General features: G+C 36.0%; 1 protein-coding gene and 1 long non-coding RNA gene across 2 annotated transcripts; both read left to right on the top strand.

Annotated features, from left to right (window-relative positions):
• Positions 1-2349: 2349 nt before the first annotated feature.
• Positions 2350-3522, top strand: LOC117318467. The gene is made up of 2 exons (XR_004530372.1): positions 2350-2735; positions 3116-3522. It is a non-coding gene; the product is annotated as an uncharacterized LOC117318467 (long non-coding RNA).
• Positions 3523-4259: 737 nt separating this feature from the next.
• On the top strand, positions 4260-5896 carry LOC117318466. Its single transcript, XM_033873448.1, has one exon. It carries the CDS (start codon positions 4811-4813, stop codon positions 5894-5896), a length of 1086 nt encoding a protein of 361 aa, XP_033729339.1. The 5' UTR covers positions 4260-4810.
• Positions 5897-21944: the final 16048 nt, after the last annotated feature.

The raw sequence follows: 21944 nt of genomic DNA, 5'->3' as shown, positions 1-21944 counted from the left end.
GGACTAACAGTATGGCGAGTGATGAAGGTGTATCGTTTTTGTTGTGATAATAAAACCCAATTAAAGGCCGTTTTTCCTTGATTACTTATGTTATAGTAACATGCATAGCTAGTTAATGTGTCGGGATTATCAAAAATATTAAACATATGACACACAAAATAAACTTTAACGTGCATACAGTCACATGAATAGACCATAAGGCACAAGCACGTGTGCCGAGTAAACAAAAGGTATCGCATGCATTTAGTAAAGATAATGCACAATATACTTGTAAAATCATTTATTGTGGTTCGATGAGGTAATATTTAGTTTTAAATGACAGCATGGTTTCAAGTGTAACTTGGAGCATACCTTATTACGAACCTGACTGGTTGTCGTGTCGAGTGACCCGCAGAAGCAATGCGAATTCCTCGTTCGACCCGACAGACTTAACCTCCTTCGCTCTCTAAATCTTTCCATCTGGTTGTCGATATTTATTCGACTTTTTATGACGTTGGTTATCTTGTCATGTCCTCATTTTCTCGCTGTTTCCGATTTCAGTGAGCCATTAGCTAATCGCTACCTCACCTCGGGCAGCCGCCTCCGTCATTTTCGTTCTTTCTTTTTTCGAACTTGCAAGTGTCTGCGTGGACTCGTATTGATGGTCGGCTATTGATTTTCGGGTCGAAGTTACACCATTTTTAAATCTTCGAACTCTGTATGTTGTATAACGGGTAAGTTTATAACTTTTACTGGGTGAGAAAAATACAAGATTCCCGTTTACTTGTTTATTTTTACAACGTTAACTCATTTCAAGGGAGAAATGCCGTTTAACCAATTTAAGTGATGACTCAATCAACATGCTCGGCATTACTGTAATATGCTATTTATTTTATATGTAATGAACATTATACCCGCATGTAATAACCTAATCTAAGGAACGAGCGAAGTACATCAAATGTCATTATATTGTTTTATTTATGACACATAAACATGACGTTGGAAATATTTTAGTAGGCCCAATGTATGTCAAGTCAAACAGGGAATACAAGTAGCTCATTTCATCCCTTTAGCTAGAGCTATTTAACGTTTAATTAAACATTTTCATCCTATATAATCATGTGGAAATCCTCTTATAACAACTGGTTGAACTCCCAAAAATAAAAAGCGCATTGAGTAGCGAAATAAAACCAGGGAGGTGACAACAGAACCAACAGCTATATCAGTATCAAACTAGGGAGGTGACAACAGAACCAACAGGTATATCAACAAGTATCAAACTAGGGAGGTGACAACAGCACCACCAGGTATATCACCGAGTATCAAACTAGGGAGGTGGCAACAGAACCATCAGGTATATCACCGAGTATCAAACTAGGGAGGTGACAACAGAATCACCAGGTATATCAACAAGTATCAAACTAGGGAGGTGACAACAGAATCACCAGGTATATCAACAAGTATCAAACTAGGGAGGTGACAACAGAATCACCAGGTATATCAACAAGTATCAAACTAGGGAGGTGACAACAGAATCACCAGGTATATCAACAAGTATCAAACTAGGGAGGTGACAACAGAATCACCAGGTATATCAACAAGTATCAAACTAGGGAGGTGACAACAGAATCACCAGGTATATCAACAAGTATCAAACTAGGGAGGTGACAACAGAATCACCAGGTATATCAACAAGTATCAAACTAGGGAGGTGACAACAGAACCATCAGGTATATCAACAAGTATCAAACTAGGGAGGTGACAACAGAACCACTAGGTATATCACCGAGTATCAAACTAGGGAGGTGACAACAGAACCACTAGGTATATCACCGAGTATCAAACTAGGGAGGTGACAACAGAACCATCAGGTATATCACCGAGTATCAAACTAGGGAGGTGACAACAGAACCACCGGGTATATCATAGTGCGTATAACGTCCAATGAAAAACGATTATTGATTTTTTTCGGCATAGCCGTATAATATTATTTTGGTCCCGGATATGACGCGACAGGTGGCGTTACTGGTCAAGATGAAGTATGTGATTGGTCAATATAGCGGTCAATGCAAAGTGAAGAAATGTAGTTAAAAACGAAACAAAGTTCAGATTGAATGCAAGCTGAACAAATGGATGTATCTTTTCAAATGACACATTTAAATAAAATTATATTCCTGATTCAAATGTAGTCTTAGTATCACCAAAAATGATTCAATCTGTGCTGAAACACATTAGTTCGTTCATTTATTTTACAAGCAGTTTTATATTATAACCACCAGCATTAAAACTATGCCGTTTATCTTTTTTAAAGATATTTCTTGCTAGCAAGGTAGTTAAAAAAAAATCAAAATGTAAATAATAAAGTATATGTAACAAGGTGAATTGTACATACTTTGTATTTACTATATATGTTATTGGTTTCCTAATGCTTAGTATAGTAGTCGTGGATCACATGATAATCACGTGATCTCGAATATTTTGTATACGCTATATTAGTGTCATTTTTACGAGTTAGTTTTATTAACATTTCTAATATAATTCAGATCATCATTGATATGTACTAAAATTAAGGAAAATGTAAAACATTAATTTCCGGAACCTTCCGATCTATTTTTGACCAATCGGGTTGGAGCGGTCAGTTTAAATACAAGGCCTTTGTTACTGGTCAGTACAACATCAGACAGCTGACAATCAACAGGTGGATCAAGTTTTCAAGTTTCTCCAGTAATCTATTCCGGATCAAAATATATATAATTGTGAGTAATACATCTATTTATGATTCAGTATAAGTATTTGCAAAATAGTTAGTAGATATAGAGACCATTAGATCGTTTTGTAAATTCGTTTTAGCTATACATGTATTTGTGTTGATTTCTATTTATATGTGGTGAATTATATTTATAGATATAAAGCTCATTGCAAGTGTCTATGAGTATATTAATAACCTGTATATGATAACACACGTGATGGTGTAATGGATAACACCGAAGCTTTATAATTGAATCCAAGTCTCGTATTTATGAGATCGAATCCCGGAGACTAGTAAATTTTATTTATGTTGTATTTTATAATATTGAAATGTACATTTACTCACATGTTAGTGTGTGATTGAACACTTGTATATTTGTTATCACAGGTTGTTGAAATCAATTCACAACAAGAAAATGTAACGGTGAACTCTCATCTTTACCTTACTTAGGGTGAGTTATACTGTTTATTAGATTACGTTAAATACTATTGTCGTATTATAACATACTGTCACTCACAGGGTATTTTATGACAGGTATATAAGTTCATATGTAATCTGAACGTACATGAAATGAATGAGTATATGTAAGTGTATGAATAACTTGATTAATGTAATTTAGTGAATGCAATTACATTATTATCAAAATGTTATCATTTACCATTCTTTTATTATTTTTATCATGAATAATTGATTTGTCAAATATATTGTCTGCGAGGAACTGAATGTTTTTCTAATATGTTTGCAGACAAATGCCAGAAAACACGTGATGGACAATAAATAACATGGAATGAAAACATCTTGTGTATGTGATTTTTACATGTGACATTTTGGCGTCGTGGACAGGATTCCATCAACAAGAGGCATTTGATGAGATGGGACATTGTGGATTACGGTTATCATTGCTTACGTATTCGGATATCATTGATTGTGGATATCATGGGTTATGGATATCTTGAATAACGGATATCATGGATTCCGGTAGGACGTACCAGGTGGACACTGGATACTGGTGATTGATTGGACAGTTCCAATGACGAAAAGAACATTTTGAATATTTAATTACGTTTAAAATTAGTGTTATGTATCATCATTGGTAAGTTAGTCTTTTCTATTAACTATTATCACTTGCATGAATTTAGATTTTTTTTCACCTGTAATTACCTGTATGTTATTGTTGTTGTGTATGATATGTTTCTATGACTGAATCCAAACTTAGGAAGTTTTTGACCAGGCCTTTCAATAAACCTGATTTGGACCGGATACAGCACAGTGTGGCAATAGTGTTGAGTGACAGCAAAGCGTCCTATATTAAAGATCATTTAGAGGACCAAAATATAAACATTTTGTGGTGGTACAAAGGAGGAGCTAGGACATCGAGCCAATTTGAATACATAGTGTATCTCAAACAGCGGTTACCAGCTGTTTTGAACAAATACAATCGCGTTACTCTCTACGTTTGGTTGGGAACATGTGACCTTAGTAAGAAAATTCCATCAAAGAGGTTAATAGAATTAAATCACGACACATCAGAGGATGCGTTAAGCGACATTCGAGCTGAATATTCAAAATTTGTGGAATATTGTGAAAAACTGCCTAGGGTAACACTTGTTTTTTTGGAGCTGCCTCATTATTCTATTTCGCAATGGAATCATATTAAATGTCAAACAAGTATAGAGGAATACAAAGAACAAGATCAGGAGTTATTGGTCAGAGTTGCTTCTGTAAATACTCATATTCGAACCTTAAACTCATCTACAGGCATTCACTCACCGAAATTTGCATCGGATGTGCTGAACAATAGGAAGAGCAAAGGAAAACAACATTATTATTCGCTCAATCGGAAATTGTTGAAGGATGGAGTACACCCAGTACCACTTCTAGCACATGCTTGGATGCGACGGTTACTTATTCGCATGTACATTGATTGTTTCCGTTAACATTATACATTATCCATTCGGGGTCGGGGTATTGTATTGGTTGTTATGTGGGATGTTTCTCGCTACTTCCTGTGCATTACTTCTTGAACTCGTGTGGTACGTATATCATCTGGACGGAATATCATTGTGAACGAACTGCAACAAAATGGCAGAGCTGAAGGAATTAAAGGCGGAATTGGATAGATTAAGACAAGAAGTCCAACGAATAGACAGTGAGACTGCGCGCGCTGACAGATTGGAGAAAGAATTGTTGAGAACCAAACAGGAATTTGAATCATATACCAGCTCTCCGAAAACTGTCTACATTAACAAAAACAGAAAATTGGATAAATTCTCAGGGAGACCTGTAAAAGAGACAGATCCAACAGCAGAAGAGTGGATAGAGGATGCGATACACCATTTAAAAACCATTACCGGAAGTGACGCTCAAGTAGAGTTTTTATATGCGCACTTGCAGGGACAAGCAAAAGACGAAATTCGTATAAGGTCAGAAACTGAAAAATCCTCCGCAACAAAAATTTTGGAAATATTAAGAACAACATTTCAAGAAGCCGAAACTGTTGGACAGTTACAACAGAGGTTTTATCAAAGAAATCAAAACAAAGGAGAGACTTTACAAGAATATTCTTTGGTGTTATTGAAATTGATGGACAGAATTGTGAAGAAGGATAGAGTCATAGTCGGTGATAGAGACTTGATGTTAAAAGAAAGATTCACAGATGGTGTGGTTGACATTCAGCTGCGGCGGGAGATGCGCAGATACATGTTTGAACATAAGGATGTATCCTTTACTGATTTCAGGCAGTTAGTAATTCGCTGGACGGAGGACGAGACAATACCATCTCGACATAAAAGCGTGTCTGTCTCGGAACAGGAAGTGTGTGTCACTAATGATGAACTCAAAACTAAAGAGTCCTCTGCTACATCAGCAGTAACTGCCATGTTGCAAAGTCAACAAGAAATGCTAGCGAAACAACAGCAGCAATTGGACGCACTTACAAAGCTAGTAGGGGGCGGAACAAATAGCTTTGTTAAAGGAACTGGTCGAGGCCGAGGTAGAGGAGCAATAAAGTGCTATAACTGTGGAGGTCGTGGACATGTTAGTAGGGAATGTCCTACAGAACGAAAACCTGGACAACAACAGAAACAGTATGGTAATAATGGTGGACACCAATATAACAGAAAGCAAGAAACAGGAAAGCGGGATTTAAACGCTCAGAACCCACTGTAGGGAGTCAGACAGTGGGGAATAGTTCTCTTGGCTCCAAAATAAAACAGACGGTGTTAAAGAATGCTATCGGTGAATGTCCGGAGATAGACGTTTTCATTGAAGGGGAAAAGGTCAGATGTTTGATTGACACAGGCTCGCAAATTTCGACCATTACCGAACATTTCTTTAGGAAATTGGTTGGGAAGAAATCCGAGTTGATAGATGTTACCAAATGGATGAGAGTTACTGGTGCAAACGAATTGGAGGTTCCATACATTGGATATGTTGAGGTCGACATTGACATCATCGATCGGAAGGTGTCCGGAGTTGGCATGTTGGTTGTGAAGGATCCGACGGATGTGATTTTTACATGTGACATATAAGAAACAATTTTTCTTTTGGTTGGTTGTTTATTGGCGTGTAAACGGCATGTTAAAAGATATTTAATCCTACCCGCTAACACGCGTCATTGAAGATACATGTACAGTGTATATGTAAAATTGAAATTAACACCAATAAACGACAAAAACAGTATTTCTTAAATAACTATAGACACGATGCAAAAAGAGCGCACATTTCAGCCAAGAGTAGAACGACTTTGTTTACTTTACCAAAACAGAAACGATGTCCAAAACACTTGTCGGTAGGTTTTACCAATTAATGTCAGGATAACTCCCTTAAAATGAGGATATATGGTGTTTTTGTAGTTAAATATAGCCTACGCTATCAACACAACATACATCAACACTAAGTGTGATCTCATTAACGGTAAGACAAGGGAAGGCTGGTCCGTTCTATTGGATACAAGGTTCTCTCTTTACTCTTTAATACAACATTGACCCACATATTACTCTTATTGCGTTAAACAATCGTTACCAATTTCAAGTAAAGGCAGAACTCATAAACTTGTCTAGTTGATGAAAGATGTATCAAACACGTTTTTTGAAAACTAATATGATATCATGTTAAGTCAGCAAAGCGCTCTAAAACATGTACGTTCCGAAACTGATGACAAAAAATAATAATCATATTAGAAGCAATACATATTGAGGAAATAGTAGTTTCATCCGCAGGAGACGAAGAACAAAAAGGAAATATATTAATTTTATAAACACTGAAGACCATAAACATAATTAACTCAATGCTTTTATGGGAATCGCAAATTAGACTTGCACCACATCACCTCAGAGGTGATTCGAAAGTTTCCTTTCTTTAGAAAAGTATTCTTTACAACTACATTGCTTAATTCTTTTGCAATCAGTGGTTATAAAGATACGGCATTTCCTTTATATAGATTAGGATTTATATATCATATCAAATGTATTTCTCTTCTGCGCTGTTTGGAAGTATTTTTTCGGCAAATTCAGTGTTTGATCCATGACCTATCACACCCGATGTTCTGAGTAAAGAACACCGGAAAGATGCCGATTGTCTCAGGTATATTTCTTGTAAAAGAAAATATTTACATTTTCACTTCGCTCCGCCTCAATGAACATAGTAAACTCGGATCACTTCATTTCCCGTTAAAATTTTGGGTCGCGTGTTTCTGTTCTGAGAGACGAAACACTTTCTTGCCGGCGTGTGAATACATTCACTGAGTTTACAATGGCGATCGAGTTCTGTACCGCCTCAGACTTGAATGCACTTTCACTTTGAAGTTTGTGAATTGTGTAACATTGTTATAAACGTATATGAACACAAGTGGATAGCCGCTTTAATGCAGACAGTTTAGAAAACAGGATATGACAGAACACTGACACTCCCGATAGCACCGAGCTCATGACCTACGTAGCGCAGTAGGTCTAACCACAGGGACACGTTACAATAGTAATGTATGTATAAGATATATGGGGGGTCGATTGTTTATATCGACCCCCCATATATTTTATACATACATTACTATTGTAACGTGTCCCTGTGGTCTAACGTTAGCTGTATCTCGAATGCTATGCTTGATACCATTTCAGTGGTCACAGAAACAATTAAACCTCAATTTAAACACTATTTAACAACACAAAACAGACTGGTAGCAGAAGTATGCTATATCGAGAACAGGGACACATTATTTGTCGTAATTTGACTCAATCTAAACATATGGAGGACACAAGTTTCCGGCCGTCGAATACCGCCAATTTTCAAATCAATGTTTCTTTACTTACTATTATCAGAATTTACATCCCAAAACGCCAGTGCGACAATGAAATCCAATATTTCAAGAACACCATGTACATCATCAGCTAACCTGCGACTAAAATCCACATTGTTACACTTTTTCTCGAGCTCTGAATATCCCGGCTATAGACTGCATCACATACGGTCACAGGGGTTAGGCGGTAAATTTTGAGTAACATATGACATCTATAAATAATCGAAAGGCTTAAAATCCAACATTCATTCAAATTATAAAACCTTTCAAAATCCTTTTTTTCAAGGCTTAAGAGAGTATATAAACTCTGTTTTTTTAATGTTGGGATATTTCACTGAACAGCTGTCGTCACGTTAACCTTGTGCTCATTTCTTTAACCGAGTCCCTGTGTCTCGAGTGACCAAATCACACACATACTATACTGTCAACACTGCACTTTAAATTCGTATTTATATGGGTATTGCTAAGTTTTTATCATACAATATCATAAATATTTGTTAAAAATGAATATTTTACCTTGAAAATATCGTATTTATGTGTATCAACATCGTAATAATCAAAACGTGAATAGGACTATATTTTGTGTTGCCTTGGCGACGAGAATAGCTGACTGTCTGCTGTTCCACTACTATGCACACATGTACGATAAGTATAACAATGTTACAAAATGACATACTTACGTCACACCGTTGCGACCGAATTTTGCAATCTGGTGGCGAAGTTTTTAATTTGGTTAACGTAAATATAAGGATTGATTGTCAATTTTGTTGCTTGCATGGACTGATGAAGGGAAGTGAACCTCGTGCAAATGGTACATGAACTGCTTCGCAGTTCTTTTCAATTGCAAGTGGTTCATTTACCTTCATCAGTCCATGCAAGCAACAAAATTGACAATCCATCCTTAAATGAATTGAATAACTGAGATAATCAAACTCGGCTGGGCAACAATAGTAACTGCTTTTAGCGGTTTTGTTTAGATCTAGGTTCTGCATAGCTCCCTACCCGGAAGTCAGTAAGAACGCATGGACTTGGTAGTTCAATACAAAGGAAATAGGAAAGACAATAACACGAACTGAAAAAATAGATACATGTTCATCAACCGTAAATGTGGAAAAAAAAGAAAGAAAAAAAGGCAACAACTCGAAAAGTGGGGAGCTTAACAAAGGGAGACAACAACACAAATAGACGGAAGACATAAACAAAGGGAGACAACAACACAAATAGACGGGAAACCTAAACAAAGGGGGACAACAACACAAATAGACGGGAGACCTAAACAAAGGGAGACAACAACACCAATAGACGGGAGACCTAAACAAAGGGAGACAGCAACACAAATAGACGGGAGACCTAAACAAAGGGAGACAACAACACAAATAGACGGGATACCAAAACAAAGGGAGACAACAATTCAAATAGACGGGAGATATAAACAAAGGGAGACAACAACACAAATAGACGGGAGACCTAAACAAAGGGAGACAACAACACAAAGAGACGGGGGACCTAAACAAAGGGAGACAACAACACCAATAGACGGGAGAGCTAAACAAAGGGAGACAACAACACAAATAGACGGGAGACCTAAACAAAGGGAGACAACAACACCAATAGACGGGAGACCTAAACAAAGGGAGACAACAACACAAATAGACGGGAGACCTAAAAAAAGGGAGACAACAACACAAATAGACGGGAGACCTAAACAAAGGGAGACAAGAACACAAATAGACGGGAGACATAAACAAAGGGAGACAACAACACAAATAGACGGGAGACGTAAACAAAGGGAGACAACAACACAAATAGACGGGAGACCTAAACAAAGGGAGACAACAACACAAATAGACGGGATACCAAAACAAAGGGAGACAACAATTCAAATAGACGGGAGATATAAACAAAGGGAGACAACAACACAAATAGACGGGAGACCTAAACAAAGGGAGACAACAACACAAATAGACGGGGGACCTAAACAAAGGGAGACAACAACACCAATAGACGGGAGAGCTAAACAAAGGGAGACAACAACACAAATAGACGGGAGACCTAAACAAAGGGAGACAACAACACCAATAGACGGGAGACCTAAACAAAGGGAGACAACAACACAAATAGACGGGAGACCTAAAAAAAGGGAGACAACAACACAAATAGACGGGAGACCTAAACAAAGGGAGACAAGAACACAAATAGACGGGAGACGTAAACAAAGGGAGACAACAACACAAATAGAAGGGAGACCTAAACAAAGGGAGACAACAACACCAATAGACGGGATACCTAAACAAAGGGAGACAACAACACAAATAGACGGGATACCTAAACAAAGGGAGACAACAACACAAATAGAAGGGAGACCTAAACAAAGGGAGACAACAACAGAAATAGACGGGAGACCTAAACAAAGGGAGACAGCAACACAAATAGACGGGAGACCTAAACAAAGGGAGGCAACAACAGAAATAGACGGGAGACCTAAACAAAGGGAGACAGCAACACAAATAGACGGGACACCTAAACAAAGGGAGACAACAAGAGGAGTTATCGGACCTGACCACGGTATGGACCGATAATTTGTGCTCCGATAATTAGTTGGTAATGCGATCAAAATATTGTGTGTTGAGATCTAAAATTTGATGTGGTAGGTTATAAGCATAACTGCTACAGGATTTGATTCTTACAAGAAGAAAAGAAGAAGGAATTTTGATATATTTGGTAAAATGAGTAGTGAACAGGTGCGAGCTAATCAGGCGGAACGGGTAGGTTATATAATCGACAGTGTGTCCAGTATACCTGAGTCCGTGCGTTCTATGCTCCAGACAGGTGAGTGGGAACTTACTTGTACACCAAAACAACGCCCGGTGAGTACTGACGAAAATTACACTAACGATATTAATGAAAACAAATTACATGTTTCTGAAAACAATCAACAAAACACAGCTTACCCGGTAGGTTACGGGAAAGCCAAGCCCGTGTTCCTTAGCGAACAGGACGTGTTTGGCTATCGTGTAATTGATCAAAATATGTGGTTGAAACATGAGGAAATCTATATTTCTCTTGGAAATGTTGTATCGCCGGAACACATTAGCGGTCTACAGCGTACTTGCAGGTTTTGGAGGTTGTATGTTGATAATACACCAGATAGAACAAAATTATTAACTGAAGGCATTGTGATTCGGGGGAAGGAGATTACGCTTTTACCCGAGAATCCAAAGAGCCCAAAGCATGATCCCGCTTTGACTACAAAATTACGCATATCTGCTGTACCTTTGTCAGCTGACGACGGACAGATACAACGCGCCCTTACTCTCAAAAACTGTAAGATAATTGATTTGTATCGCGAGAAGCTAAGAGTGAACAATAAATTGACCAATTGTGACACAGGCGACAGGATCGTAATTGTAGAAAAACTTTCCGGCCATCTCTCAAAATTCCTGAAAGTAGGAAAATATAACGCAGGTCTGTGGTACTATGGTCAACCTAAGGAAATAGCAGGTATCATCACCGAAAAGAAGAAATACTGCAATAAATGTAAAAAAGAAGGACGTGTGTCCCAGGAGTGTACAACTGGTTGGATCTGTAATGTTTGTAATGGAGTTGGGCACAAACAAGCAGATTGCGATGTTAAGGGCAACGAATCGACAAACACAAACGAAGAGGAGGAGATAGAGAAGAACAGAGATGAGGGCGAAGCAAAGGAAAGAAAGAAACAGAAGCAGAAAAGTAGGAAAAACAAGGAAACGCATACACAGGACATACAAAACGGGAAAGGCAATATTGGAACAATGGAAAGATTCCTAAAGTCTGCTTCCCAACAAAAGGATCAGACACCTAACAGAACAAGAGACAGGAGTAAATCAAAACACAGATCACCACCTACACCGGTAATGGAAGCCGATATCAAAAAACAAAAACAAAAATCCAAAATGACATAAGAAATGATTGTGTTGCATTTGTTAACATTAAATGCGCAAGGCGTAAGAGAAAAAGATAAACGTCTCAGGCTTTATGAATGGCTTAAACAACAAAAGTTTGGAATAGCTTTTATACAAGAAACACATTTTTCTAGCGATTTGAGTGATCTAATTGATAGAAAGGCATTCAATTTTGCTAATAGTTTCCATAGCTTTGGTAAAACTAATAGCAGAGGGGTGAGTGTGTTTATAAGTAAAAATATAAATGTATCTGTAATTGACAAATTGATTGACGCTGAAGGTAGATATGTTATACTCAATATAGAATTTGAGGATAACATATATACAGTATTAAATGTATATGCTCCGAATGATGAAAAAACTAGAAACACATTTCTAAGGAATGTAAATCTAGAATTAAACAAATTTAAACAAGGCATGGTCATTACGGGAGGGGATTTTAATGAAACAAAAGAAAAAACAGATAGAATATCTAGGAATCAGAACAGAATTTTCAGAAACACTTATGGACTTAAACAGTTAATAAAAAACAATGACTTAATCGATATATGGAGAGTGCGTAATCCTCACAAAAAACAGTTCCCGTGGAGAAGAAAGACATCAGGTGAAGCTAGTAAGATCGATTACTTCCAAATCGAGAAAGCTGTGACATAAGACCAGCACAAATTAAGCACACCGATCACTTGGCAGTGTCATTAAAAATTGAAGAAAATAATGCTAAGTTAAAGGGCAACGGAATTTGGAAACTAAACAACAGCTATTTAGAAAATGACGAATATAAATGTTTCATAGGTAAAGTTATTGACGATACCCTAGAAAATACACAAAATTTAAATCCAGTTGACTTATGGGAATACTGTAAAATAATTATAAAGCACAAAACAATTGAATACTGTAGACGGACAAATATAATGAACAAATGTACTATAACTCGGTTAGAAAATGAGCTTACCATCATGAACGAAAAATATGATGAGAATCCTTGTAATGAAAATCAAAATGAAATTAAAGATATAGAAAATCAATTAAATAATCTTTATCAAGAAAAGGCAAGGCAAGGGGGGCTCAAATTAGAGCGAGAGTTGAATGGGTAGAAAATGGGGAAAAAATACCAAGTACTTCTTGGCTATGGAAAAACATAGGCAATTAAAAAATACAATTTCACAACTACGTACAGATATTGGAGAAATTGAAAAAGACCCAGAAAAAATCTTAAAAGAAATTGAAATTTTTTACTCAAAGTTATATGAAACAAATAATCCAGATAAAGATGAAGTAAACAAATACATTAAAAATTGTCATGTTGAGTATGAGCTTCGCGAGAATGAAAAAAATTGTTGTGAGGGTGAGTTGTCATTGAAGGAGTGTCAGGACGCTGTACTAAAAATGAAATCAAATAAAAGCCCTGGTAGAGATGGGCTCACGTCTAAATTTTACAAAACTTTTTGGGAGAAAACAGGTACAACTGTATTTGGAGCCTTGAATAGTTGTTATAGAAGGGGAGAATTAAGTACGTCTCAAAAGAAAGGAGTAATTACACTTATTTATAAAAAGAATGATGCTCTTGATTTACGAAACTGGAGGCCAATTACTCTTCTAAATATGGATTACAAAATAGCGGCATATGCTTTAGCAAATAGAATTAAAACTTTTATGTCAAAAATAATAAGCACTGATCAAAATGGCTATATACGGAATAGATTTATTGGGTATAATATTAGACTAATTCAAGACATTATTGATTTTTCGGAAAAAATGAATCTTGATTCTTGTGTAATATTTTTAGACTTTTCAAAAGCTTTCGATACACTTGAGTGGGAACTTATGTTTAAAAGTCTGGAAAAATTCGGTTTTGGGTCGTCTTTCATTAATTAGGTAAAAAACATTATACAAGGATATTAGAGGTTGTGTAAAAAACAATAATTGCTTAACAGGAAGTTATAAAATATCACGTGGTATCAGGCAAGGTTGTCCTTTGTCTTGCTTACTTTTTGTAATAGCCACGTAACTACTTGCTTGTAAATTGCGTACTGAAAAAGACATAAATGTTGGTAAAATAAATAATAGAAACATAAAGGTATCTCAGCTAGCTGACGATACGACGCTGTTCATGATGTACCATGTTTTTAAAAAGGCATTGAACTTGGTCGAAGAGTTCGGATCAGTGTCTGGATTGAAATTAAATAAGGAAAAAAACAGAAGGAATCTTTGTCGGAAGTAATAAAGATAAAGACGAAAACTACGCTGGGATAAAATGGGTAAAGTTAGTAAATTCCCTTGGGGTATATTTTGGTAAAAATAGTAAAGTTTGTTCCAATCTTCGTTGGAAAGAGAAGATAACTAGTATTGAACTTTTACTTAAAAATTGGAAGAAAAGAAAACTAACACTCATTGGGAAATCAATAATCATTCAAAGTTTAGTCATACCAAAGATAACTTTTCTGGTACAATTGGAATAGATAAGGATACAATTACAATTTTAGAAAGGATGATATTCAATTGTATATGGGAGGGAAAACCCGATATGGTAAAACGAAAAATAATGATCGGAGATTTTGAAAAAAGGCGGATTAAATATAAGAGATATTGAATGTCACGTCAACGTGTTACGTATTTCATGGATAAAACGTCTAATAGATGAAAATGAAGCTACATGGAAAATAATTCCACGTTTTTATTTCGAACAGTTTGGAAAAAGTAATTGAATTTTTAAAATGAATACAGGTTCCGTAAAACTGTTGCCGAAGAAACATGAAATAACACATTTGTATATAGACTTACTAAGCGCTTGGTATAGTATGCAGATAGACAACAGAGTGAAGAAGAATTATACGGAGATAAAACAACAAGTGATTTGGGGAAATAAATATGTCACATTTAAAGGTAAAGCTCTGTACTAAATGAATTGGATTGACTCCGATTTGATATATGTACATAAATGACATTATTGGTGATAAAGGCGAAATAGATGATAATCTTATTTATCAGAAATTAAGATGTAAAAGAAATTGGATCGCTGAAATATCGGCTATAAAGCGTGCTATGCCGCGAATTTGGTTAGATGCACTACGAAAAGAAAAATCTAAGTCAGTTGTACAGGTCGGTTGGAAAGAGCCTTGTCTGTACAAAAGAATTAAAAATGGCATTATGCCATTAGTTAAAATAAGTAATCATGATTTGTATGCGATATTACGAGATACAAAAGCGTACTGTATTCTTCCCATAACTTTGATAAATGGATAGAATGCTTCAATATCAATGAAACATATAATTACACTTTCAAAAATCTATTTCGTTTTATATTTTTGTTAACAATAGAAAATGAAGAGAAAATATTTCGTTGGAAGTTACTCCATAATATTATTCCAAATGGTGTTTTACTAAAGAGATGGAATATTAAGTTACATGAAAATTGTGAAATTTGTAAAACGAAGGATGATTATAATCATTATTTTATTGAATGTTGTGGTATTGACCCACTTTGACATCACGTTAATCAATCGCTAATTAGACTTGGTTATACTATCGATCTAAGGAATTTAAGGTATATAGTTATTGGGTACAAAATTGTTTATACAGCCTATAACGATATCAACAGCCTTTTATCACTTATAGGGTTTGTTATATACAAATGGTATCACCTCAGTGAAACAAGAACTAAATATGTGGATATAGTTAAACTGTTTAAATACGAATTGAGAAGGAAGCGTTATCTTAAGTATTACCAAAAAATGTCATTGTTACACAATTTTGTGTAAAACAGTATTTTAGTGAAGTAAATGAAATATCAGACATGTTTATGTATCAAATATGGAAATTGTTGTATGATATAAAACATAATGAATTGATTAATACGAATAAAAAGAAGAAGAATAAAAATATCAAGCACAATGATGAGAACAAAAAGAGAATGAAGACATCAGCTAATGCAGAACTTAAAACAATTTATTATTTATTAAAAAAGTTCGAAATTGGTTTATTCCAAGTTGTCAGTATGATTGTAAGAATGTGTACTATATAGAGAATATCAGTCAGTGTGCTCGGCATTGGGTCTACAATGTTTACATTTTGTACATTATGTCTATAGTTTGTTTCAACTATTTGTGTTATCCTTCTTTCATTTGTATTGTTTATACATATATCGAAGATTGCTCAAAATATGTTTGTACAAGTTTTTTTGTTTTTTTTTGTCTGCATGTGTGCAATGTTTGAAGCCAGAGAGTCGGGTTTTGTCATTATAAGTATAAATAGAATGTGTTCGGTATGGTGGTTTTGGTTTCGTGTTCTTGTCTCCGCCTAAATAATGTATATCAATTTGTTGTCCTTGTAAAAGCGAGGTGTACATGTATTATAAAGTGTGTAAGATGAGTGTCAGCATCAGTTTTTTTTTATATATATAGTTTTTTGTTATATGCCAATGTGTCCATTTAAATGAGTGTAAAAGAGAGAAAAACATGTGTAATGGAAAAAAATAATTTCTGCAAGCTGAAAGTCGAAAATAAATATATATTCTCAGTTCTGAGTGCAAAAAAAAAAAAGAAAAAAAAGGGAGACAACAACACCAATAGACGGAAGACCTAAACAAAGGGAGACAGCAACATCAATAGACGGGAGACATAAACAAAGGGAGACAACAACAGAAATAGACGGGATACCTAAATAAAGGGAAACAACAACACAAACAGACGGGATACCTCGACAAAACGAAAGAAAACACAATGAATAGAGGAGTCACCTAAACAAAAGGAAATAGATCATCAAGAACTGAGGAGACATCTAAAACAAGGTAATGCAACATCTGGAAATGAGGATACACCGTAACAAAAGAAAATACAACGACCGGAAACAAGGGAACACCTTAACAAAAGAAAATACAATATCCGGAAATGAGGCGACACCTTCACAAAAGAAAATACAACATCCGGAAATGAGGCGACACCTTCACAAAAGAAAATACAACATCCGGAAACGAGGAGTCATCAGAAAGGAGAGAAAAGATGGCAGCAGGAACAGAGGTATCATTACATGTGCAGAAGAAGCGAGAATGTAGTCACTGACAAAGACTATGAACATTGGAAGGTTAACATTGCTAGTTTAAGTTGATAAAGTGCACGCATCAAAGTGGACATTTAGTGAAACCCAATATAAACAAATCCGGCAATGATTATGGCATTTAAGCATAAATTAGTTTTCTCCAGGCAATGTTTCATGTACTTTCGCGTGCGTACGTATGTTAACCTGGACGGCAAGTGTCATCACCTATGATTGACAATCTTAATGATCCCCGTTAATGTCAATCCAGTTTCCTAAAAGTATTACGACGTAATTCATTTCCTGGCCATTCAATTACACTTGGCACGCTTCTAATCATTTGGCTTATATTGGATTTATTGACGAGCTGACCCGGAAATCTTCAGTATTGATATATGGCTGATTAGGATAGGTCCTTGTGTTTTCGACATCAGAAAATTATAACTCTAACAGCAAAAATAAAGGACAGGTCGCTCGGTGAAGTATGAAGCATTGAACTCTGCAGAAATAAAACGGAGGCCATTTTCACTCATTGCAGATCGTTTGCTTCGTCTTGGATAACTACGTGAATAGCGTTTAAGGACGGGAATCCTAAGGCTATGTTTGATCCGAACTAATCTTAGTTCCAGTATTAACGTGAGGATGGGTTAGGTGATGTTAATACAAAGTACGAGGGGACCATTAAGGGGTAATTGTAAAGTGCAAAACGAAAGCAAAACGAAACGAAACGAAATCAAACGAAACGAAAAATGAAACATCGAATAAAAAGAGAGAGAGAGAGAGTGAGAAAAAAAGACTACATAGGCCTAAGTGGCTCATTATCATCGGTATAGAAACAACACACAGGACAGAATAAATGTATCGCAATATTCACTCATGATCAGTCACTCTATTTAGATAATATGCCTAATCCACGATTTATAGGCATGCAAATCGCATAGTGTATTGGTGCACGTTCGAACTAAAATCACGTGACAGAGAAGATTGTAAGCAACTCCTTTTATGGTAGGACGGCCAGGTGTGTATCTGAAGGTGAAAAGTTAGAGTTTCTGGAAAATTTCTGTACTTGAAAGGTGCGATTCGTTTAAAAACGCCGGCTAACTCGCTGTTCCTGTATTGCTGGTCTTGAGTGTGGATAGAATGGAAGTATTAGAGGACAATTCCATTTCTGTAATTTTGATAAATTATTCCAGATATATTTTAGACAATAATTAAGTATTGGATGAGTTAATTGGATTTCCTATGATAGAAATTTTTTCCCCTTTTTTATTTCAGCTTTGCTCGGAGATTTTCGTAATATTAACTTGTTCTTATCATCTAAACCCAAGATCAGACACGCATTATATAACGTAGCTTAAAATAACGCTTATAGCAAGTTTAACTACTTGTACGTTAACTAATGAGTTGAAAGCAAATATGTTGTTGCAAGAGTAATGTCCCTTCATTTTGAAAGTAAATCTAGTTGGTTATCAGTGATTATTTATTACCAAGAGGGTAAGAAACACTGTATATGGTTATGATTATACTGGAATTGGCAAAAAGATATTTTACCAGTAAATTTGTGATTATCTTTGGTAGAATGCAATTATAATATAAATTTATTTGTACATCCGATAAACTACACGATTTGCATGCATGGAGTAAGCATATTATCTACATAGAGTTACTATATATCCGGTATACGATATCATACTAGTATGCAGACAAATGTACGCCCAGCGTTGGTACTCCAGTTTTTGGTCCTAAGACGGCCGTCAAAAGCTTATGATCCGTAACGAGTGTAAACCTACGACTATTCAGATATTTGTAAAACTTCCAATATAAGTGCCAAGTTCTCCTTCTTTTTTTACAGGGATTCAGTGTGTGTGCAGGTCTTTCCTCGCCATTGTCCATTATGCGCGATATAACAGCACTCAACCGTAGGCAGACGCGTCGCATGCTGGTGTCAGTGATTTGTTCCTTTACCCCTCGACAAATTCGCCATGTTGTTCACCGCAAATGGGAGTGCGGAAAATGAAAATGCATTTGTGAACACGTGAAGTACGTTTTAAACTATCCTCGTTGCCAGTTTTAAATAAATCAGCCTGATGGAGATTGGTAATGACTTCTACATTACTTCAGGTTTGCCTTAAACCTTTTAACTTTTGGACGCAAAGGCTTACTGGTTTCCAAACGCATGTAGTATCCTAAATAGTATAGTATACTGGGTACATGGGCACATGCTCCGTGGTTCTCTGTTTAGTAGGATCCTGACAATAATAATCCTCTATGGTGTCGGAAATGTCATGCTGGGTCCAAATATTGCACTTTACACTCTGTATACTATCCCGTGAGTGTCAATAGATCCAGATCTCGTAGTCTCCATCATCACTGAGGTGCTCACCGGTATAGTCAGCTACCAGTGATATATGGTATGTGGCACAGGAGATTGTCCGAAGGTATTCAACACTTTTTTGTTTAAGTTTAGAAAGTCACAATTATTCGCAGTCGCATCTGGTTTGACAACTAGTGACTTTGTCCTTCTGTTAAGATCTGGATCTTCTTTCAAACGTTTAGCTAAGGTGTTGTAAACACTAGGACGCGCTTTTATTTTTTTCAGTCAGCTCCCTATCCAATGCGCCTCGCTCTAATTTTGAACATATATGGGTCCTCGGGTTCCATTGAGACAGGCTGTACGCCTTCTAAGGAGTGCTTCGATGACGTCAATGAAATGGAGGCAAATTGTGTTTGAAAAACAGCCATTGCTTGTTCTCTGGAGCTTGTGACCAGATTAGGAATTAAGATAATTGGAGTGTAAAATGTGAAAGAATTTCTAGAAAATGTTCTTTTAAAACCTGTTCAGGCTTTACAATCTGCATCATCTAGAGAGGAGACTCGCAGAGTAAAAGAAAACTCAAAGCATAAGTGATGTCTCAAAAAGATAATTGATCTGGAAGCTTGCTTCGAAGTCAACATTTCTCTATCATCAGTGCTAATTTGAACGTTAAGGTTATGATCCGTCCCTATGAGATGTTGTGAACAAATACGCAAGGACCAAGGACACCGCAGTTTGTGAAGAAAGATGAGGTCAGATGGTGTTTTGCGACTTCGGCAAAATGGTCGAGTTTTGATTGAAACTCTTAATACATAGTGTACATTTGGCTTCGAAAGACTGACCATAACATAGATCCTCTATGGATGATAACGAGATATTCAACCACGTATCACCATCAACACCAATGTTCTGTTCTTCAGGGTGCAGCTGTCTTCTGATAATTCTTCAAACTCTTCGCACGCGTGCCAATCTCTTTATCGTCAGTTTATCAAATAACTCATTGTGAGAGGAGTACAGTATTAGGTGTTTAAAACCACCGTCAGACGCGATATTATCAATAGCACAGAAGCGTTTTAATATATTGATTTAAAAAATGGACATATATGCTATTTACTTGAAGAAAATGTGACAGGTAATGTCAAAAGAACAATGAGATTAGGTATATTGTTGCAATATTGGTTTAGTCAGTATATGTTATGCAAGATATCGTATTTAATGTCTTAATTGTAATTAACAGCGATGGTCATATAAGGACGTAGCCTTCACATGTCGACATTACTTTATGCGTGCTACAGGTTGTTATATAATAGGAAAGGCATGTGTGTACATTAAGGTTGGTAGATTAAGAGGGTGTTCTGTCATGGCCATTGATTTGAAATTAATAACCGCTAAACAATTTTGGATGGGCTGAATATGGATGACATTCAAAATGTTAATTGTTCAAAAAAAATGACGTTATTTCACAAAATTCTGAAAAGAATATATATCATCGGCGACATACACAACTGTACTTATTGTTTCAGTACTTTAGTTTTTAGCTTATGCACAAACGTCTACTTCCCATAAGGACACATAAAGAAGTTCCTACTCCTAATAAATCAACAAGGTCTAACACTTTCAAAATTCGGAATAGAGGGTGAACTTCAGTTTACTTTGAATTTAAGTTCAATCCGACTAAACTATCAAATGCACACAAACTATAGTAATGTACCTTGGTTTAGAATCATTAAATAGCAATGCATGTTATTCTTTTATCGTGCGACAATGATTTAGATATAAGAAAATGGACCAACTGCAGTCGTAATAGCCGACGATGCATCGCTTGTATTCTATATATTAAAGAGCGATTTTGTAAGGGGTAATCTGATTAGTTGACAGCTACATTTGTATGTTAACAATAATAACTATAATTGTCGACCAATCAGACTGTCCGTATTAAAACAGCTCTAAGATAGCCTACTTCCGTCCACAGTCGATGCTTCGTTCGATCTAAGTGTTACACCTTGTTGATATAGTAGCAGGGGCTAATATTGTTTTTCTATAAATAATGGTTTATGGTTCAATTTTTCCTATTTCTTGAAAATGAATAATTATGTTTGATCTGTTTTGTGACAATCTGTGTTCTTAGTTAATTAATTTAGTTACATAATTAGTTAGGTGCATCATCGATTAATTAAGGTTAAATGTATAGCCAAGGGAACTAACTTTCATGGCGAAAAATGCATCGGTGAGTGGTTTCTAAGGGTATACAAATCTTTAGGTCGACCCCTATGGGAAATAAGCATTGTTGGAAACCCCAATTTTGCTATTAAATGCTTTATACATGTAAATCACTTTCTATTTTCATCACTCTGGTGTCGTCGTCAATAAACATTGTATTCTGTTTAGTCTAAACTATGAAATCCTACAACAGAGTATATAGCAAAATAAGAGTATGATAAAGGCATGACTTCGATACACCCTACCAACAATATTTTCTTCCTTTTAGTTCGTTCATTCATACCGACATTACATTTCTTTTTATATTGGTAAGAATGCCTATCTGGATCTAACATATCCAGCTAATCCGTCCTTATTTGTTAATAACTAACACTGTGTGTCGGAGTTATGTCCTTTACGCTATTAGACAATAAGCCA

Source organism: Pecten maximus, unplaced genomic scaffold (genome assembly GCF_902652985.1).
Source record: "Pecten maximus unplaced genomic scaffold, xPecMax1.1, whole genome shotgun sequence".
Taxonomy (NCBI): Eukaryota; Metazoa; Mollusca; class Bivalvia; order Pectinida; family Pectinidae; genus Pecten; species Pecten maximus.
This window is presented reverse-complemented; position numbering and strand designations above follow the sequence as displayed.

What these genes read in the sequence shown, in the direction of transcription:
- LOC117318466 (XM_033873448.1), top strand. Translation starts at nt 4,811, where the DNA reads ATGGCAGAGCTGAAGGAATTAAAGGCGGAATTGGATAGATTAAGACAA.